The sequence below is a fragment of the Archocentrus centrarchus genome, chromosome 9 (genome assembly GCF_007364275.1).
Source record: "Archocentrus centrarchus isolate MPI-CPG fArcCen1 chromosome 9, fArcCen1, whole genome shotgun sequence".
NCBI classification, from domain to species: domain Eukaryota; kingdom Metazoa; phylum Chordata; class Actinopteri; order Cichliformes; family Cichlidae; genus Archocentrus; species Archocentrus centrarchus.
Window position 1 is genome coordinate 3,531,238 of NC_044354.1, and position 22,872 is coordinate 3,554,109.

Here is a 22,872-nt window from a genome sequence, read left to right on the forward strand (position 1 = left end):
TGTTTATTATTCTTGTTTATTCGCTCTATATTATAATTCCTACTGTGAGGTATTGGAGCCTCCTGTCAGAGTGGAGTGACTCAGGAAGTTTATGTCTGGGGTGGACGGGGTCAGCACTAATCCTTTGTGTCTACCTCAGGGTCCTGATAGAGGGGGTCACTGAGAGAGGGCAAACTGCAGCCAATCACCTTCTCAGCTGAACAGCTGACACGCTGCAGTTTGCCTTTGGAAGTGGCAGCAGTGAACCAGAGGGTGATGGAGGAGGTGAGGATGGATTCAGCAATAGGAGACTTTGGCAGGTTGAATTTCTTCAGCTGCCACAGGAAGTGGGGTCCTCTGCTGCGCTTTTCTTTTTAATGCTGATATTTAGTTCCCACTTTAGGTCCTGGGAAAAAAACTTCAGTGTCCACTGGGCAGGCAGGATGATGGTGTAGTTTTCTTCCTGAAGTCCATCATCATCTCCACTGTTTTGAGAGCATTTACCTCCAGGTTGTTGCACCAGGTTGCCAAATTATCATTATTGTTTCCTGGTAATGTAACAGGGTTTGGTATAAAGTTAAAATACTCCTCTGCTCCACATTTGTTAACTCTGTTACGTGTTCGGCAAGTTAAAGTATCGTAACAAATCAGTGGTTCCTTAACTGTCGTAACCTCTACAGCAATTTAGCAGTTTTGCATCAGAGAGACAGGAAAAAAAATAAAATAGAAAGAGAGGGGCCAGGCCAGGACACAAAAGAAAAGAGAGCAGGAACTTATACCATGAACATCACATCAAGTGGCACCTCGGTCTGCTGTGAACATTGTTTTAAACCAGTTCCTCATTTTCAGAGCACGAACAGTCCTTTTTGCTTCAGGTAACAGGGAAACAGACCCATGAGCTGTAATGTTATCTCAGTGAGTCTATCTGGTGATAAAAAACAAACTATTTGTCCCGTGCTTAAGACCCATACTATGCAAATATTGTTTCAGTGACACTCTATTGTGTAGCGGTTGTGCTGACAAACAACAGAGAGGAGACTAGAAACCATTTTCCCCCTGTGAGCTTTGGTGTTTGGTTTCTAAGGGGTTACATTATTAACAGGATGATGCATCATTAAAGAGTTCCTGTGGTGAGCATTTCAGTGTTCATGGAGCACACTAATTCACAAGGATATGTGAAGCACAGTGTCCTTATTGTTATTATTGGTGTATTTTAAAAGCATTGGCTCTGTAGTGCATGATAGAAGGAAAAGGGAGTTGCTTTTCAAATGGTACAAATTTCTAAAATGTTCAAGGTGAGGTTTGAATCACATCTGCACCACCAGATTTAGCCCAGAAAACAACATGACAGACATATAAATAATCATTAAAGCTTTCTCAGTTTTTAGTTTATAGTTTTAGGGTCAGGGTCTGGGAGGGCAGTGGTGCAGCTGTCAGGACTTTAGCCTCAAGGCAAGAAGGCTTGAAACTGAATTTTCAGGTTCCCCCTGTGCCTGCGCAGGTTCCCTGCAGGTACTCCGGTTCCCTCCCACAGTCCAAAGAGGCTGTAGATGCAGGTGTGAGAGGGTGTTTGTCTGGTGTTTGGTGGGAACTTTAACGGTGTCTGTATCTCCGTGTTAGTCCTGTGATAGACTGCCTACCTGCCCAGGATGAACCCACTTCTTTCTTAGCTGGGATCGGCTCACCTATAAAGTAGCTGCTCAGCATTATTAAACAATGACTCACCTTCATAAATGGGCTTTGTTGTTGCCAAAAAAAAAACAAGTTTCTGCTTGATGAACACTACAACATCCTGTGACTATGCACCAGTGGTGTTTAAACCCTTTCTGAACTTTGAGTCTAGAAAGTTATTTTTCTAAAATATATAATGCACCACAGATAACTGTTATCGTTTTTGTTTATTATTAATTGATTCATTTTAATCATATGCTTGCAAATCTGAATTTCTGCCAAATGTTTTTTTTCTAGATTTTTGCTCATACATGTAGCACAATTGAATTGAACATGAGGTTACTATAGCAGCACATTAGCATAACATTTGATTTGCACCAGAGCACTCCGAGGCTCTGATTTGATGTGTGTCCCTTACCTGGGGAACACCTGGCACCAGGATGCCCCCAGCGGAGACACTGTGATGCTTTGGGAAATGTTCTGCTGGGAAACCTTGGGTCGTTGCAGCGTCGTTGCAGACCAGGTGCACCCTTTAACGGAAACTGTATTCCCTGATGGCTGTGTCCTCTTTCAGCAGGATAAAGCGACCTGCCATAAAGCAAAAATAGTTCAGGAATGATTTGAGGAGCACAACAGTGAGTTTGACGTGTTGACTTGGCCTCCAAATCCCCCAGATCTCTAATCAAACATCTGTGGGATGTGCTGGACAAACAATCCCATCCATGGAGGCCCCACCTCGCAACTCAGAGGATTTAAAGGAACTGTTGCTAAAATCTTGGTGCAGATGGGTCAGGGCTGCTTTGGCAGCAAAATGGGGACCAACATAATAATAGGTGGTCATAATGTCATGCTTGATCAGTGTACATTCATATTATTTAGATCAAGGAAAAGAAAAGAAAAATCCAGATGTTTCCTGGTTTCTCAAGAACCATGGAGAGTGCGCTTTTCACAGCTCCTCTGTTTTTCCACATCTGCAACTGCTTCCACCCTAGGTGCCATGATTTTTCACACACTACAACACTACAAATAACCTGTTATTAGAAAAATACATTTCCTTTGGTTTGGTGCAGACAATATTGTACAAGTTAAATCAAAATCATATATAGTCATGTGATGAAGTTGTCACAGAACTCTATTCTTCTAGAAGCACCTTTAAGCAGCAATAACTTAAGAGAAATGTTTTCTGTAAGAGGAATTTTGGCCCACTCTTCTTTGCTGGGTGAGTTTCATCGAATGCGGCGCTGTGCATCATGGCCAAACATCTCCGCTTTGGTCTCATCTGTCCAGAGAAAATTGCTCCAGAAGTCTTGTGGTTTCTTCAGATGCAACCTTGCAAATCTAAGCCGTGCTGCCATGTACGTTTCAGCGAGGAGAAGCTTACTGCAGGCAACACTTCCAAACAAGCCAAACTTGTTCAGTCATTTTCAAATTTTACTGTCATGACCATCAGCATTAAACATGCTCTGGCCTGTAGAGTCTGAAATGTAACTCTTGAGAGAGCTTTGCACAGATTGATGTTAGGGTGAATTTGTTGGGATGTCCACTCTTGAGGAGTGGACATCTTCTGCTTATCCAAGGGTTGCTGGGGGCTGGAGCCTATCCCAGCTGTCACAGGGCATGAGAACTAACACAGAGAGACAGACAATCATTCACACTCATATTCATGTCTACGGCCAACTTAGGGTGGGTGGACTTTGGAATTACTTGCTGAAATGTTTCTGGAGTGATACCACACGTGTTTTAGTTAACTTAATAAGTGTGTGGAGGAAGCTGGAGAACCCACACAAGCAAATGGAAAACCAAGATGGCCAGTGGACTTAAACACAGGGCCTTCTTGCTGTGAGGTGACAGTACTAACCACTGCACCACCATGTCTTCAGCTTGTGAATTACATTTCTCCCTGTAGAATGATGGACTTCAGATTGTTTGGAAAGCTGGGCAATTCCTCGGATCCTTCTCAACGCCAAAGAGTTTATTCTGCTATTGACTCATGTTTGGTGTCATTTATTGGATTGGATGATTGAAGTCTGAAGAAATAAGACATATTGGCAATTGAACAATTTATTCATTTGCCAAACTGCGGCCTCAGCAGCATGTGGAAGAACCACACACAGCCACAACAGCCTGGCACCTCCTCCTCATGCTGGTCACCAGCGTGGTCACACACTGCTGTGGGATGGCATCCCATTCTTCAACCAGCATTTGTCACAAGTTGTGTTGGTCACTCTGGCATGAACAGCACACCCAAGCCGATCCCACAAGTGTTCAGTGGAGTTGATGTCAGGACTGCAGGCAGGCCATTCCATCCTCAGCATTCCCAAATTCTCTGATAAACCTGGCTCTGTGGCATCATCTAAGGGGAAATAAACAGTGTAAGGTTTATTGCCAAGAAACATTGTTACAACAAAGAAATAATCAACCAAACACAATTTTTCTCACTTTTTGTGCTAAGGCTATATGTATTTGAAGGCATGTTTTCATCTCACACGTTACCGTTTTGTTTGTAAAACAATGTCTAGGTGTAATCCTTGCACAATCACAGCACGTCCTGTACCTAGTTAGTTCTGGGTGGGTGGAGCTCGGAATTACTTGCTGAAATATTTCTGGAGTGATACCTCACATCCGTTTTACTATTTCCCATCAACTGACGATTATGAGCACGTGAAAAGTTTAGCAGCTGGTTAGCCGGTGTTGCGCCAAAAAAGGTGGTCGTCTGCCAGAAACTGATTGCCATCCGCGGGAGCGCGCGCAGCTCCTTAAAGCTGCAGCACTCGGTTTCCACAGCTGCTCAGCGCAACACCGGGGCTCGTCACCGCGTCACGCAACATCTCCGCCTTGATTGGTCCGCGCTTGTGCAACTGTGAAGCCGTATAAACTGCAGTTTGAAGGAGTTGGCAGTGTTTCCTGCGCCGGTCGCGTCGGACTCATTGGGGGGGAAAGTGTGCTGAGTGAAGGGAGGAAAACGGCTTCACCAGTTTCTGCACACTTGTCTCAAGAAGTGATTTAGAGATGCAGAGCTGCGCCAAGTCCTGGGGGGTCTTTTTGGCCAAGTCGGTGAATCCCGGCGCACCGCGCAGGCATTTGAGCGATAAGAGCCGCGTGGTTTGGAAACTTCAGTGTAAGATCCGAAACAGCTGCGCATCCCTCACAACAGCAGCCCGGGGTCTGAGGACGTCTGCAGCCGTCTCCTCCAGGCAGATAGAAAGGATTTTACCCAGACATGATGATTTTGCAGAGCGCCACATCGGTCCAGGTGAGAGGGAGAAGAGAGACATGCTGGATGTTCTGGGACTCGAGGTAAGATTTACGGCGCTGCTTCCCTCCGTCTGTGAAATGGGCGCAAAAAACATGCTCTCATTTTCAGAAAGACGCGTTTCAGCATCATAACATCTCCATTGAGTCCTATATTTATGTCTCTTGGTAACATTTTACGCGCCTTTATTGATCAAACTTCCTCCTTTTCCACAGTCAATCGACCAGTTGATTGAAAACACGGTACCGTCTTCTATCCGTTTGCAGAGGAGCTTGAAGATGGATGATCCAGTCTGTGAGTTGATGTACATATATTTATTATAGGGAAACAGTAGCTGAACCTTTTCCTGTTAGAGCAGTGCTGAAAGCTGCAGCCTAAAGCTTCCTCGCTGCACTACCAATCCCAATTAAAATTTGTAAATGTAATTTGATTGTAATTGTAATAGTATTAATGTGAAAAAACAGTGCGTGTCCTTATATTGTGCAGTTTTTTCTTTTTTTTTGCACTGCGAGGTTTTCTCACATCCAGCGGGCGCTCAATGAAGCCAAGTGAGAGGCTGAAATGTAGGTTGCCCTTCTATTGTGTGTCGCGGAGCGCTCTCCCCTGTTAAGTCTTCCTTTGAACATATTTGGAGTTGTTTTTGCGAAACTCGGCGAGCGGCACCAATCTCCTGTTGGGAAGCCGATGCTCATAGGATGGCAACTGGAGTGTAAAGTTTAGCCTTGAGCTCCGGTCCCAAGTCCAGTTCAATCTGGTTACAGCGTTCACGTTACGTTACATCACAGCCGGGGATCCTAATAAGGTGGTTGCATGATGTTGCATGGATGTTTTTTTTTTTTTCTTTCTTTCTTTCTACAATATGTGCAGCCTACATTTCAGCACCAGACACAGACTGTGGTAGTCCAGAGGTTAATCCAAACCACATAAGTCAATCTTTTTAACGCTTTTTAAGCTGCTTCTCTCTTCCTGTTTCAGCTGTAAGCTGAAGGCATGAATAATGTGTATTTTCATATGCAAATGTGTTTTTGCTCTACTTGTTAAAGTGTGCAGATATGGAAAATTAGGACTGATATATAAATACGGAGGCATGTCCTAGGGCAGATTACTTTAATTTTGCAGGTAAGGTAGCATGATTTTTGCAGTCACGGCATCAAATTAGGTAACTGAAACCCCAGATGAACAACAAAATGTGACGTATTAGACGGGCCTTTATGTATTTAACAAAAACCAAACCAAAATGCAGAAGTGGTGAGGGAAAAACTACTGGCTGTCTGACTTCATGAGTCTTTCACATCACTGGGGAGGAATTTTGGCCCACTCTTCTTTCCAGTGTTGCTTCGGTTCATTGAGGTTCATGGGCATTCATTTATGCACAGGGCTGCTGCCACAGTAGACTGAGGTCTGAACTTTGGCTGGGTCACTGCAACACCCACTTTTCTTTTTCAGCCACTCTGTTGTAGATTTGCTGCTGTGCTTGGAATTGTTGTCCTGCTGCACGACACAGTTTCGGTCAAGCTTTAGCTGTCACACAGATGGCATCCTTTGGTACACGGAGGAGCTCAAGGTCGACTCAGTGACTGCAGGGTGCCCAGGTTTTGTGGTGGCAAAACAAGCCCAAACTATCACCCAGTCGGTATGAAGTGTTTGTGCTGATATGCTTTCACCCTGATGAAGGCCACAGGCCGAAATGCATTGATCAAGTAATAAAGCTGGTCTTCATACTACACATGTTGCTGGAGCTTCACCCTCTTTAGACCCTCATTCTTGTGATGTTGTCTGTTTCCAAAACCCTTCCAGATAAGCTGGACATGTTCACTCTTTTTTTCTAATTCCACTGCCCTGTTCTTTAACATTTAACATGCTAACTGAGGCCTGCAGAGTCTGAGCTGTAGATTTATTAATTTTTTAAAATTTCTCTGAGTATTGCACAGTTGAACCTTGGGGGTAGATTTACTTGGGAAGATTTTCTATTTGTGAATAATCTAGTTCACTGCAGATTGATGGACTTCAGATTGTTTTGAACTGGCCTTATAACCCTTTCCAGAATAATAGGCATTACCAGTTGCTTCCCTAAGATAGTTGCTGATGTCGTTCCTCCTCAGCACCATGTTAACACACACCTGAATGCTTCAGACCAGTAAACTGTCAGAGCTCCTGCTGATGAGTGATTAATGAAGTACATTTGATTAACAAAACCAGGCGACTACTTACCCTCCTATTCATATGGAAACAGTAGGAGTGCACTTAGTTTTTAATGAGATTGCTTCTGCATTCTAACTTTTGTTAAATGAATAATAAAAAAAAACATCTTGATCAGAAGTTTGTAATGCTCAGGTACTGAGGCTTGTCTGTTACCCACGGTCACTCTGGCAGGTTTCATAATGCAACAAGCCATGCTGAAGGAACAAACTGGAGGCCGTGCTGGTTTTCTGCTTGTTCAGCTTTGAAGGGCTTCAGTTTGCAAAGCCAGCAAAGGATTCTCTCTTCAACAATAGACCTCCTGGATGGTTGTGAATCAGGCTTTTTTTTTTTTTTTTTTTTTTTTTTTTTTTTGCTGCTCTGTAGAACTCTGGGACCATGGGAAAGCAGTTCTCCAACTGAAACGACCCCACATTGGCACATCCCATCAGCTCACCCGGATCGTAATCCTCATCCCCAAATTTATATTTATATTTTCTACTGAAATTCACCACCTCCAAATACTTCTGCAGAGTTGAATGGGCTTTTTTTTTTTTTTTTTTTTTGGCCTTTCAGAGAAGCTGTAAATATCCACTTGTATACTGGCTTTGGTCCCCCACACCACCACGACTAGAGGTGTCCTCCTTTCACCAAAACGGGAGTAGTCAGGACTCTTGGTTCAAACGGGCGGTATTGTCCATTCCTTGGAGTTGCTAGGCAGCCAGGAAGGCCAGAGGAATCTCAGAGGCTGGTTGTGCTCTGGCAGAGGTCCCTTACAGGACTGGGGAAATAGACTAAATAAAATTGGGGAAGAAAAAATATGCATTTTTGGATTGTTTGCAACCGGAAGTGGAATCTTGTAGTGGATGTGGACAGAAAGGTGTAAAACATGTTTGTGTTTTTTAGTACTATAAGTGTTGTTTACAGCTCATTTAGTGCTGCAAATTTTGACTGTTCAGTAATCTAGTTTTAATGTTTTAATTAGTTCAGCTTATAAAACATCAGCAAGCAGCATTTTCTGGGCATCTTATTTCCATAAGTCATCTAACATTGCAGTAATAAGTATAAATATAAAGAGATGAATTTCAAAAACTGGAGCCTGACCAATACTAGATTTAAGAGCCAGTTTTGGGGCACATCAAATACTAATATTGGGGGAAAAATTTTGTGTCTTCAGCTATTAATTTTAAAGCTAACCTCTCTGTTTGACTCTGCCACAGCTGTGATGCATGCACTGCTGCTCCATATATAAATGAGAGTATTGTGAACAGTGTAGCCAGAGCTGCTGTGTTGGAAATACTTTAATGGTGATCCCATTTCTAAATTTCTTGAGCATCTTTTTATGCATTCTCTTCTATTGACAGCAGGAATTCATTACAATGAGACAAAAAACAATGTAAAGTTACCTGTATACACTCACTGGGCATTTTATTAGGTACACTTTGCAACTACAGAGGCTTGCTTTGAGAACTCTCTTAATTCTTCATGGCATAGATTCAACAAGGTGCCGGAGATATTCCACAGATTAATGGCGTCATCACACAATCGCGGCAGATTTGTCTGCACATGTTTACATGGTTGACTGGAGGCTTTTTGAGTGCAGTGAACTCACTGTCATGTTTAAGAAACCAGTTTGACCTTTTGTGACAGCCTCCTGAAAGCAGCCACCAGACGATGGTTAGACAGTGTCCATACTGCTATGCCAAGAAAATCCCCCACACCAGTACAATAGCAGCTGGAATCACTGATACAGAGCAGAATGAATCTGTTGTTTCATATTTATGCCAGATCCTGACCTTACCATTTGAATGTCACAGCAGACCAGTTTTTCCAGTTTTCTGTTGTCCAAATTTGGTGAGCCTGTATGAATTGTAGCCTCAGTTTCCTGTTAGCTGACAGGAGTGGAACCAGGTGTGGTGTTCTGCTGCTGTAGCCAGTTTGCTTTAAGGTTCGACCTGTTGTGCATTCAGAAATGCTTGTCTGGATACTTTGTAACGAGGAGTTATTTGAGTTGCTGTTGCTTTCCTACCAGGTCAAAGCATTCAGACCTTTATCCGTGATCCCTGGCATCACCCAGAGAACTGCAGCTCACTGGTACCATTCTCTGTAAACCCTAGTTTTATGTTTGTTTTTTTTTTGTTTTGTTTTGGGTTTTTTTTTGCTTCCATGTGATTGGCCGATTTTTAAATATCTGTTAACAAGCAGTTGAACAGGTGTACCTAATGAAGTGAGCATATAATGCCCTTCTTTTTTCAGTCCTGCCATCTAGAATGATTTTTAAGAAAACAAATTTTTGCAATTAGCTGAATTATTTGGCTTTAAATATTTTACAGGTGAGAATGAGGTTCTGGAGTCTCTTCAAAAAATTGCATCAAAAAACAAAGTATGGCGGTCCTACATCGGCATGGGTTACTACAACTGCTCGGTGCCGCCGCCCATCCAGCGCAACCTCCTGGAGAATGCAGGCTGGTGAGTACCCTCAGGCTGAATGTGCTGTGAACTGGTATCTTCTGTGATTCCATGATGGATGACTAATATTTATTTGGAATACTGATTTGAAGCCTAATTGCCCTGGTGCAGAGTAACGTGCCCTCGATAGGAAGTCTTGTGACTTGATTTCACTAAGGGACTCGTGAGAACTCATGTGCATCACTCCGGCTTCTTGCTGAACAAAATTTTCTTTCACCCAGATCCAAATCGGCTATTCCCTGCCCACATTTTCCCCAAACTCTCAGGGTCAGAGAAGACATACAATGGCCTCCCTTGACCCGTCTCGGGTCCGTAAATACCATCAACTTTGTGCCATTGTCCTCCTGTCCGGGCTCTGTTGAATCATTGTATCGGGTTTTGTTCACAGGGTGACTCAGTACACGCCTTACCAGCCCGAGGTCGCTCAGGGTCGCCTGGAGTCTCTTCTCAACTACCAGACCATGATCTGTGACATCACAGGCATGCCTGTGGCTAACGCCTCTCTGCTCGATGAGGGAACGGCTGCTGCTGAGGCCATGCAGCTCTGTCATAGGTATTTACATGCTGACCTGCTGACACTCAGATTATTTTGAATATAATCTTGTGAAATTATAATAATTTGGTCACTGGCATATGGTTTTAATGGGTCGTAGTCAGTAGATTAGTTTTTGCTGCCTGTTAAACCTGACTTATTGTGTTCTCAATTATCGATGGTTGTTGCTTCTCACAGACAAAACAAAAGAAGAACCTTCTACATCGACCCACGCTGCCATCCTCAGACTATTGCTGTGGTGCAGACCAGAGCTAAGTATGCATTATAGACTCATAACACTCTATGAGCTCTTCCATGACAATAAATCATAAAGAAATGTAGAGTAACCAGGAAGAACAAAAGATTTTCCTGCATTTATTGACACTTTTTATAATGAAACAGCTGTTTTTGGTAAAAAATAAAACCAATATTTGTTTTTTTTTCGTACATTATGAAGTATAGACTCTCTCCAGCATTAAAAATCATGAGGTTGTAGAAGAAAATGATGCAAAAGTGGAGCGTCCCAGAAAGCTTTTATTCTGAGGTGTTCCATCTTTATTTTTTTTTTTTCCACTATGTCTCCTCCTCGAGGTCGTGTCTTTGTGCACCCTGGATCACCTCAGCTCTCCGGCTAAGTTGACTTGCCTTTGCAGTGTGTGTGCTATCTCCTCCACTCTGACAAAATAATGGCCCTTTCAGTAAATTTTTATGTTGGGGAAGAGGTTAAAGTGGCAGGGATCTCAAATCTAGCAAGTAGGCTGGGTGATGTACAACAGTGGAGTTTCCTGCTGCCTGTGAGCCACAGTTGAGGTTGAGATGTGGCCTTGAGATGAAATCACTGTCCTTGGTAAGGGATGGATCAAGTGCATGAGCGTGTTCGTGGTGGTTTTTCCTGACTTGACGCATTAGATACCGGCTCTTCCACTGTTCAGTCTCTGACTCGCAGCCGCGTGCCCATCATTAATGATGATCCTTGACATGAATGTTGGGTGACTTTGACACATAAGATGAAGTTTGCTCATGCAAATGTTCAGACTTAAAGGAGAGAGATTCAAACATAGCTGCAGGGGTGAGGGAAGTGGTCCAGAAGTGCACATAAAGACTACCTTGAAGGGGAATTTGAACTTTTTTTTTTTTTTTTAAACTGGGACACAACTTTGATTGCACCCTGTCTGTATTTTGATCAATCACGTTTTGACTGCTGTGTTGCAGCTATATTGGGGTAAAAACGATTCTAAAGCCGCTTCATGAGATGGACTTCAGTGGGCAAGATGTGAGCGGTGTGCTGTTTCAGTATCCAGACACTGATGGCAGGGTGGAAGACTTCACTGCGCTCGTAGATCGAGCACACAAGGGAGGGGTAAGAATGCTTTAAGCACAAAAAGTAAAATGAGTGAAAGCCACCATCGTTTTTTTTTTTTTTTTTTTTTTAAACATTAGGTGCAGGGTTAAGAGTTGTCTCTGTAACAAGTGGGATTGACCCACAGCTTTGTTCATTTCCACTGCTGAAATTGGTTTCTTTTCTCACGTCTAGGCCCTGGCTTGCTGTGCCACAGACCTGTTAGCCCTCTGTGTTTTGCGCCCCCCTGGAGAATTTGGTGTTGATATCGCACTGGGCAGCTCGCAGAGGTTTGGGGTTCCTCTCTGCTACGGTGGTCCGCATGCTGCCTTTTTTGCTGTTAAAGAAAACCTGGTCCGGATGATGCCTGGCCGAATGGTTGGAGTCACCAAGTGAGAAGCATCCTTCAGCTCATCTTCATTTCTGAGTAAAATGATAACAGTGGTGAGACGGTTTAGCAATGTGCTCCTGTTGCAGGGATGCAGCTGGTAAAGAAGTGTATCGTCTCGCACTGCAGACCAGAGAACAGCACATCCGCAGAGACAAAGCAACCAGCAACATCTGCACTGCGCAGGTATGGACTCGATCCACGTTTGGTTTATATGTAATATGTTTTCCCTCATTTTGCTAAAATGAATTTTTTACTTTTTTGAACTTTTTCCTAGGCTCTGCTGGCCAACATGGCTGCTATGTATGCACTGTATCATGGCCCCCAGGGACTTAAACACATTGCTAAGCGGACTCATGGTGCTGCTTTGATCCTTGCAGAAGGTACATAAGTGTGTATATGCAGCATTGCAGTGAATTGCACTGTCCTCTCTCATACTGTGTGCGGCTCAGAAGGAAGAAATGATTGAATGTATTAATAAATGCTTACAAAATGGGGAAAATCCCCCAAATTTTCTGTTCTGGTTTTCTCTAGCTGTCGTCCTTCCAAACACACCTCACACACTTATTTCCTTCACTTTCCTTCAGGTCTGAAGAGAGCGGGACACCGGCTACACAGCGACGTGTTCTTCGACACGCTAAAGATCAACTGCAGCGTGGCTGCCAAAGACATCCTGGAGAGAGCGGAGCAGAGGAAGATAAACCTGCGAGTCTACACTGAAGGAGTGGTGAGGCTCAAAAATGTTTTGAGGAAAGCCCTGTGCTCATGGTTAGACTAAACACGTCACAGTCCTGAAGTGGAACAATTTGTATAGGAGTGCATAATACCAGAGTCAGCAGTCATGTACAGATGACGCATTAAATGTTTAATGTTTAGTTACTGAGCTTGCATAGAGGTACTACAGTGTTCAGGCTGGAGCTGAAGGACTTGGGCAGTATAGAATTAGTTAAAAATAAATGTGGGCTTTCAGTGTTTTTACATGTATACAGGTGCTAAAAAAAATCAGCCTGAAATTGGAGAAACTGCAGCTGATGTCAAACTTCAGCCGTGAACAGATCCTCCCTGTCATTGAATTTTCTGCAGCATTTTTTTTCTCACTTTTTTAAAATTCTTTTGAAAAGTACGTGTAAATTTCAGGGCAGCACGGTGGCGTGGTGGTTAGCACTGCTGCCTCACAGCTAGAATGACATCTAGAAGGGCTGGGTTCGATTCCACCTCGGGCGCTGTGTGGAGTTTGCATGTTCTCCCATTGTCTGGTTTCCTCCCACAGTCCAAAGGTTAGGTTAATTCAGTGGTTCTCAAATCCAGGCCTCGTGGCCCAGTGTCTTGCAGGTGTTTAGATGTGTCCCTGATCCAACACACCTGAATCAAATGGCTGAATTACCTCCTCAGTATGCAGTCAAGTTCTCCAGAGTCCTGCTAATGACTTCTATGCGTGACTCAGGTGTATTGAAGCAGAGACACATCTAAAACCTGCAGGACACTGGGCCACGAGGCCTGGATTTGAGAACCAGTGGGTTAATTGGACACTCTAAATTGGCCCTGCGACAGGCTGGTGACCTGTCCAGGGTGTACCCTGCCTCTCGCCCAGTATGGGATAGGCTCCAGCCCCCCCGCGACCCTGAAAAGGATCAGCAGAAGAGAATGGATGGATGTGAATTTTAATTGAGCTCTGAACCAGCAAGTTGACTAATAATATTAGAAATAAAATATCAAAACAAATACTTGCATAGAAGAGAATATTATCCCCAAATTACGCTCTAGGTTTATTACATCAGTGAGTACATTAGTCAGTTTGGGGTGAAAGGCTTGATGGCAGCTGTTTAAAAATGTCCGTTTCTTCTCTTTGAGCAGTTGGGCGTCTCTCTTGATGAAACTGTGACTGAGCGGGATTTGGATGACCTGCTCTGGGTCTTCGGCTGTGAATCTTCCGCTGTATGTCGACGGTTACTTCCTTTGTTTGTTTTTAAGTTACCACTTTGTATTTTAACCAGTTATTGATTCATATTGTTGTGGAGATTTGAGGGGAGGGGGCGGGGAAAAAAAGAATGACTTGGCTTTAATTTTAACTTTCCAGGAGCTGATAGCTGAAAAGATGGGCGAGCGGGTGAAGGGGATCATGGGAAGTCCTTTCAAGAGGACAAGCAAATACCTTACACACCCAGTCTTCAACAGGTCTGCTCTCAGTTTAAGGATGTATCGTTCCCCAAAAAAAAAGACTTGTGTGTTTTTAGCATTTTAAGCTGTAATAGTCTTTACCTGCACAGCGAGAGCTTTAATGGTGCTGCAGTCATCTCTGAGGACATGTTATCTTTATTAGTTCCATAAATGCAGGCTGGTATCAGGCCTTCTAATGTCTAAGCCCTGCATAACATAATCCTTGACACGCAGGGGGTAAAAATGTTTTAGTTAACCTTAGAAAGTGCACGCACAGATCATGCTGCCAGAGCAGATTTGACCCACTGGGGTGTGAACAGGCACTGACTTGTTGACAGTGGATTCTTTGGGTCCTGTGGGTTGTGGGGTGGGGCCACTTTGGATTGGCCATAATCTAAGGGTATAACTGCAATATTAACATCCACAAGGACACCCATGTTGAGCTGTTAATGTCTCATCAGTGAAAGCTGTAATGTTTAAAGATGGCCCAGGTAAGAAGAGGACGCGGTGTGATGGTGTGAGCCGAACCCGAGCGGCTCAGGATGTGAGACGTTTGGAGGCAGCGTCGGTGCTTTAGGGTGTCGGTTGTGTTCCTGCAGCAGTCTTTGTAGTGTGGTGGGGGTGGCTTCAACATGTCTAGGATCCACATTAATGCCAGGATACTTATTTATTTTTTTCTTTAGTTACCATTCTGAGACCAACATTGTGAGATACATGAAGCGTCTGGAGAATAAGGACCTCTCCTTAGTGCACAGCATGATCCCCCTGGTGAGGTTACCTTAAGTCAAGCCAGATATTCAGGTTTACAATTTAAATCTATAGCATGCTTTATACTAGTGTGGTGTTTTCAGGGCTCCTGTACCATGAAGCTAAACAGCTCATCGGAGCTCATGGTGAGTAAAACCAGGAAGTGGTTTTATAGCCCTTCTGAACATTGAGAGTCATTCTGTGTCTCACTGCCGTGTTCTCCTTCAGCCCATCACCTGGAGGGAGTTTGCCAACATCCATCCCTTCGTGCCCCTGGATCAGGCAGAAGGCTACCAGAAACTCTTCAGACAGCTGGAGAAAGACCTCTGTGAGGTGACGGGCTATGACAAGATCTCCTTCCAGCCAAACAGGTGAGAGCGCAAAAGTGTGCACACTTGTTGCTGCACAGATTGCATCAGTTGGGTCCGTATAATATTTGAAACGGACAGGAGCATGCTCCCGTTTTAAGATGTTTGCTTTGGTGATCCTTTAAGATTCCTTGCAGCGTCCTCAGCCCTTTGTAAGCATGTTAGCGTGCTGATAATGGCACTTAGCTTTTCAGCAGTGCCTGTGGTCATTAACACTCTTAAGACATTTATCAAACGTGAAAAGAACAGTTAGATAAATGTCCAAATAATAGTCATAGTGACTTTATTTTTTACTCTTTGTTTTTGTTTTGAATTCCAGTAAAATCAGAAACAGGAAGAAGTGTGCAGCTGGTTTCACACTTTGTGGCATTATCAGGTGGTCAAATGTTAGGATTTACATGCGTCATATTTCAGCTGATAAGCGACACACCCACCTCTGCACTTATCAGCAGCAGTGGGTTCAGCATGCTACATTGGCCAAGAAAGCTATCATGCAGCTAGCTTCATCCCATCTGTGTCTCCTCTTTTGGTAATGTCTGTAGACTGGTCTTTGGACTCTGATGAGACTGTGTTACATACATGACTGTGGTGTTTGCCTTATTTTTCAGTGGTGCTCAGGGAGAATATGCAGGCCTGGCTGCCATAAAAGCCTACCTGAACTCAAAGGGGGAGAGTTCAAGAAGTGTAAGTGTCCTTCTGGAAAGAGCGAAAGTCTAATAGGACCGCAGTCGTGGTGAATTAGGGTTGTTTGGATCTTAATAGGATTTCATTGTTTTATCCAACACAAATTCACTTTTAAGCTAAAGTCTCCAGTCTCTGCGCAGCAAGCAGAGAAGACAAAGGAGTGCTGCAGCTGAAGTCGTGCAGTGTCCAAAATAAACTTAAAGCAAAATGTTGCTGCTTAAAATTCAATGCACAGACACACACACATGTGTATGTGCACAAACTGTGCAAATGAAACTTTCCGTTTTTAGTGCATCAAAAATATACACTGTTCAGTCACAGCATTAAACACTTGCCGAGCATTGTGCAGTTGTCTGATGTGCCGCGAAAAAGGGGGAAGTGCACAATGCTGGGCCATTACAGTTCCATCAGGTCACAGAAGTCTGGCACTTCAACCGGCACTGGGATAGCAGATTCATTGGGTTCTGTGGGTTCCACGGTCGTATCTCCATGGATCAGGCTTGGCCTGCGCGTCCTGTGCATGCAGAGCTTAAATTGTTACGTGCAGCTGCATGAAGCAATTCAAGCTCTTTTTTTTTTTTTTTTTGCAGCGTCCCAGCAGCCTGCCCAGTAACTGCGCTCCTGCCATCAGGAGAGTCTGTTGCCTTTGGGGGTCTGCAGCAGTGTTTAAGCAGATGGCGTGCATCAAAGCAGCCGGGACCCAAGGCTTCCGAGCAGAACTTCATGTGGCAACAAAGTGATCTGTGTTGTTCAGCTGTTGGTGGCTTTAATGTTGTGGCTGATCAGTGTATTCACCTATTATCACATGAAGACTGAGTTACCAGTATTCTCCTTCCTGATAATCGGAGGTTAACAAAGAGCACATAAACCACACAGTGTAACTTCTGTGAGTGACAGTCGGGTTTATTGTTCACAGGCTTCAACAGGTCACTGTCACATCAGATTAACACGTTTCAGGAATTCTCAGCAGCAGCTCTCCGGTATCCTGACATGCTCATTGGCTGTCACTGCATGATGAGAAAAATTAAGATACTACCCAAAATTAAAAACTAGCTTACGCAAGTATTTTTTTATTATTTTTAATTGCTTCCTTTATAAGTAAATCTTAGATGGTGGCCTGATTCCTGGAACTAGTCAAGGACAAACTGGAATCTGCTAGTGCAAACAAAATGGGCTGAAAACGCTGTAATCCCATAGGCTAGCTGCTTTTTAAGATTCCATATTTGGAGGTTTTAAGACTTTGTCAAGTGAGAGTTCCTGGAGCACAGCACTGTTTTCCAGGTCAGTCATGTGTCAGTTTTGGCCAGCGCACAGCTGCACGCGCCCTCGTTTGCCTGTGATACTGGGTTGCAAAATGCCAGATGTGTCCCCCTAATAAGGGATAAAAATCAGTTAATGACCTGCAGGCAGGTTACTCATTAGTACCAGAAGCCGGTGTTGGCCGGATCAAAATGTAACCAAAGAGCTGCACTGTTTCCTCACATTAACCGAGTCCTTAATAGTTGATTTGGTATAAATATAACATGCAGTGTATTAAAATGAGCATAAACTTGGCTTAAGCCACCACTCACCAACTCATTTTTTTTGGCTTAAATATGATTTATTGTGGCTCTAAACATCCCATGGCTTTACTTGGCTTTGTTTCTTTTATTGCTTAACCTGCATGATATTGAAATATGGCGAGGACACTAAATCAAGCTGCAGTTTTTGTGTTCTGCTCTATTGGTTTATTATTTTTTTCCATTGCTGCAGGTTTGTCTAATCCCCAAGTCGGCACATGGCACCAACCCAGCGAGCGCTCAGATGGCAGGTATGAAGGTTCAAGTGGTGGAGGTGGATAAGGATGGCAACATCGACCTATCTCACCTGAAGGCCCTGGTGAGAAAACTGATGGCTGACGATATAAAAGAGCTTCATGTTGTCTTTCCTGCCAACATTAACGGGTTTATCCAACACTGACGTGCCAGATTTGAAGGGGATCCGCTATGCTCATTTCTGTAGTACATTAACACTGCATGACTCAGTTAGATCAAATATAATCCTTATTGGATAACGGACCTGTTATACAGTCAGTGCTCACAAATCAAACCAACCAATCAAAATATTTAAATTTCTTCCAGGTGGACAAACACAAAGCGAACCTGGCGGCCATGATGATCACCTACCCCTCCACATTTGGCGTGTTTGAAGAACATATCGGGGACGTATGTGACCTCATTCACAAAAACGGTGGCCAAGTGTACCTGGATGGTGCCAACATGAATGCCCAGGTAACGCATTAAAATATCAGGATAACATGACGTCATAATGTTTGTTTTTAGTGATATAAAAGTTCAAAATAAGATGAATTAAGATTTCTGTGTATATATTTTTTTCAGTGCTACAGGGAACTGACCTTAATTTTAGGGGAATTTAAGTATGCAGTCCATCTGGCTAATTTTATAATTCAGAGCCAAATGATGGAAAAGAATGTATTTATTTTCTTTAAAAGGAAAAAAACAACAAAAATTTTCCTCTTGCTCTTCCTACAAGGTGGGCTTGTGCCGTCCTGGAGATTACGGGTCAGATGTTTCTCACCTAAACCTGCACAAAACCTTCTGCATCCCTCACGGCGGAGGAGGGCCCGGCATGGGGCCGATTGGCGTGTAAGTGGAATTATAAACTGTGAAATGCACAATTTGGTGGATAAAGGGAGAAAGCGGTGACTAGTTTGTGTGCATCACTGTTTGAGTGCTGAGGGCTGGAGTGTAAATGTACCACAGTTAGCGAAATGTTGGATTTTCAACTTTTGAATGTTGCATTAAACCTTAAGAGAACATTGAATTCTGAAGCCATTAAAATGTCTGGGCTCAGCCTCCCTGTATATGCACACAGGTGTATGTTTATCCCACACAGGCAGCTGAAAACAGTCTTGTTTTTCTAAATTTGGACTGTGAGGTTTTGCTTTGTTCTCCTATGAAATGGTTTATTAAAGACCCTAAAACCCGGTTTCCTCTTTATTTTGTGAAGATTCTCTGACCTGAGAGTATATTCTCATGACCTCCTCTGCTCCTTATCAGGAAGGCCCACCTTGCCCCCTTCCTACCGAGCCATCCGGTGGTTTCCATGCAGTCGGTCAACACCAGCAGCTCCCTGGGCACCATCAGCGCTGCTCCCTGGGGCTCCAGTGCCATCCTGCCAATCTCCTGGGCTTACATTAAGGTCAGCACAGATCAGTAGTGTTAAGACTACATATCGGAAAGCTTGTTTCCACAAATCTGTTGGTATGTTTTTGCCTCTGAATTAAATGTGCGACTTTATGTCCTTAATCAGTGTCTGATTCAAAACCTACAGCCCGTCACAAGTCACTGAAGCCCTCCTGTGTTTGGCTGGCACATGAGGGGTTTGGTCACCTGGCTTTCATTTTAGCTTCAGATCAGAGTCACACGAACAGAAGTGTTAATTTGTGGTAAACGTCCCGGGACAGAGAGAGCCAGGATGTCACACTGTGCAGTTAATAAATGTTGTGACAGATTTATTTATTTTTTTTGAAGGGCCAAAATATGCACATTAAAAAGGGTGGGGGTGGGGTGGGGGGGTATAATAACTGTTGGACTGAGAGTACAGTTGTTGATGATGATGATAAAGTAAAAAAATGTAATATTAAAGATGTAATCTGTCACTTACATAAAATGATTTACAGACTCACGAGTGTCAGTTTTTAAAGTCCGGTGGTTTTAATTCTGTGTGGTGTTTAGATGATGGGATCCAAGGGACTGCGGCATGCTACAGAAGTGGCCATCCTTAATGCCAACTACATGGCCAAGAGGCTGGAAGCTCACTATAAAATCCTTTTCAGAGGCAGGAAAGGTACGGCACTCTGTGCATGTTTAGTGATGAACTATTCAGACTTCTGCAGATAATTCTCAAAAAATGCATCTCTCCCCCCCTTCTTGTTAACAGGTTTTGTAGCCCACGAGTTCATTCTGGATGTGAGACCATTCAAGAAGACGGCCAATATTGAGGCTGTTGATGTGGCCAAGAGGCTGCAGGATTACGGTAGGCTGAACAAGATATACATTTCCCCTTCACAAATCTTATTCTGATACACATTTTTGTTTTGTTTAAATTGTAATAATTTTTTTTTCTTGTCTTTGTTGGTTTTTAGGTTTCCATGCACCCACCATGTCTTGGCCAGTGGCAGGTACTCTTATGATTGAGCCCACAGAATCAGAGGACAAGGCTGAGATGGACCGTTTCTGTGATGCCCTGCTTGCCATCAGACAGGAGATCACAGACATCGAGGAGGGAAGGATGGACTCCCGCATCAACCCGCTCAAGGTGCACAGCTGTGGTGAAAACGCACCATACAGTGGTTAATATAAAGCTCTGATATGTAGCCTGTCATGTGATATCATAAGTCCTCATGCATGTGTTTATATATGCGTGTGTGTGTGTGTGCGTGTGTGTGTGTGTGTGTGTGTGCGCGCGCAGATGGCCCCCCATTCTTTGGCATGCATCTCAGTCTCCAATTGGGACAGACCCTATTCCAGGGAGTGTGCTGCTTTCCCCTTGGTGAGTACCTTCATCCCATCAGACTCCAACATTTCACGTCCTCCACTCCAACTTTAGTTTTTGCAGCGCCAAAGAGTTTTAATTCTTGCATATGATTCCTGTATTCTTAAAACAAATCAAAATGTACATACAATTGATTTGCTGTGCATACTGTATATGTTATGTTGTCCTTTATAAATGAACACGGGCCCTCGTTGGTGGGTGGGTGCTTCTTAAGAGTTTGAATAAACTTTTCAATTAAATCTTGTTGTAGAAAACCAGCATGATTTGAAATCACTGATAAAAGTTGTAGGAAAGACACAAACATGGCGATAAGGAGGTGCTGTTTAAAAGCTTGTCTTTATCGCCCTCTAGTGGTGAAAAGTAAGAAGTGTGATAAGAGACTGCAGGCCTTTAATCAGACAAATAAACCAGCGAGTTCAGCAGATTTAATCTGTTCTGATTTATGAGCAGTTTCTACCGCTCAAAACCGTATATACATTCTAATTATGTAGAAATTATTTAGTTTCTGGTTGTTTATAGATGTACCGATTAGCTCAGGTGGTACTGGTCTTTAACTGGTACTGTCATATTCTTAGAATGACATTGTTACATGTCATGTAAAGTCTGCTACTTTAAGACGAGCTTTGACTCTGTTCTGACATTTTTCCTCCTCTCTTCTCTCATCTTCACAGCCCTACATAAAGCCCGAGACCAAATTCTGGCCAAGCATCTCCAGGATCGATGACATCTATGGCGACCAGAACCTTGTGTGCACCTGCCCACCCATGGAGGTGTACGAGTCTCCGTATGAGGAGAAGAGAGCCTCCTCTTAGATGCCCTCTATGGCTCAGTCCCAATGTCCAGCCTGCGCTCTAAACCTCAGATTTTAAACACCTGTGACTTCATCTTTGTATTTAACATTAGTACCTTTTTATTATTTGTATAAAATTTCCACAAAATCATCAAAACCTGCAGCCGTGCAGGAAGTGTTTACATTCAGGGCTTTAAAGTCTCCAGGAAACCCCTCGAGGATCCGATGTTAACGGTGAGGCAGATCTGAGCTGTCACTGATGTCACGGGTGGAAAAGTGTGCAAGGTGGACGTTGGGACTGGCCATTCTCTAAACTGCACCCCTTTTTGTGGGGGTCACGGGGTTCACCCCAACTTGAACTATTCAGATTGACCAAAGGTGTGACTTATGGCTATTCCACGTTTGCAAAAATAAGTGCACCCTTCAACACAGAGGCCACTCCATAACACACCTCTGAAATGCTGTACTTGGAGCCGAGTGCAGTTAATGTGACATCTCTTATTGCTCTTGGTGCCTCTGTTCTGTGTAAAATAGCTGCATTAACTTCAACTTGACAACATAGGCGTTTTAATTCTTAAGCTCGTTTTGGTAACACTTTATAATGACCATCAGCTGAATGATTTAAGTGATAATTAAACTTTAGTTGATTCTGTTAAGCAATGAAGTGATAAATTATTAGCTGGTTTCTAAAAAGTCACCTGGATGTTAATTGTAAAGTTGGAAACACTGTTCACACTGGCTGTTTTTAAAGAGTAAGTAGGCAAGTGAGATGTTGATGGTGTAAATATGGAGGCTGCAGTTTGTCCTTGACTGGCAGTTTTTTGTTTCCAGTAACTTAAAAAAAAAAATAAATTTTTTTTTACCACCCAAATTTTCACTTCACTTGCAGTTTGCCAAGTAGTTTTTGGTGCTTAAAGTTAAAGAAATGATTGTGTCGTAGGTTTAAATACAACAAGTTGGCAGTAACGGTTGCTGTGCTTCACAGGACCGGCACTAATGGACACTGTGCTCTCCTGAGACACCGGCAGGTTTGATTAATCATTCGACACCTTTGGGAACGCAAGACATTAAACTAACTATATTTCATAAATTATTTTTCTCACTCAAACTAATGACTAACAGTCATTACATTGTTTGACAGTCAGCTGATTAAACTTCAGATGATTATCAGTTCACAAGTGATGGTTATTTTAAGGTGTTACTTTGTTGTGAATATGCTGCTTTTATTTGAAATAGTTTTAATGTTGTGACTGAGTAGGTAGTCCTCATTTTAAATCAGTTTTTCCTAATCTAAAGTATTTGTCTGTAGAAAAATGAATGTATTAAACATCTTTCTCCAAAGTGTGGATGTGTTTTGTATAAACTACTCAGTAAGATGCCGGTGCACCGTCCCACCTGTTTCCTGGAAAGTTACCCCTTTGAGTCAAACTAAGGCTCAGTGTCTTCACCTCAAACAGAGGGGTGAACAATCTTACTTATTGAACAATTATTGAACAGTTTGAAATGATAATCTCAGCTGAAACGTGAGCAATTTGTACAGCACAGCCACAGTTTGAGTGGCTCTCTGTGATATGTCATTAGTGTTGTACAACTGTGTACGCAAAGCATCCTTTATCTATATCAATTGATATTACAATATTGGTAGTATAATTCATCCCCTCACAGTGTGGGGATGATGAAATCTCCCCCCCTGACCTGACCTGGCTCCCCCTTGCCGTAGCATTTGTGTTGTACCTCATCAATCTCTAGTTGCAATAGCA

The 22,872-nt window shown here is 43.2% G+C and overlaps 1 protein-coding gene across 1 annotated transcript; it reads left to right on the forward strand.

Moving 5' to 3' along the window:
• The first annotated feature begins 4,659 nt into the window (after positions 1-4,659).
• On the forward strand, positions 4,660-22,453 carry gldc (glycine dehydrogenase (decarboxylating)). Its single transcript, XM_030737844.1, has 25 exons — positions 4,660-4,947; positions 5,119-5,197; positions 9,415-9,550; positions 9,939-10,103; positions 10,281-10,358; positions 11,295-11,442; positions 11,617-11,813; positions 11,899-11,995; positions 12,087-12,192; positions 12,397-12,536; positions 13,664-13,744; positions 13,887-13,984; positions 14,650-14,734; positions 14,818-14,859; positions 14,942-15,084; positions 15,690-15,765; positions 17,518-17,643; positions 17,886-18,035; positions 18,298-18,410; positions 18,825-18,966; positions 19,503-19,614; positions 19,708-19,803; positions 19,913-20,085; positions 20,239-20,319; positions 20,994-22,453. Exons 1-25 carry the CDS (start codon positions 4,660-4,662, stop codon positions 21,132-21,134), a joined length of 3,093 nt encoding a protein of 1,030 aa, XP_030593704.1. The 3' UTR covers positions 21,135-22,453.
• Positions 22,454-22,872: the final 419 nt, after the last annotated feature.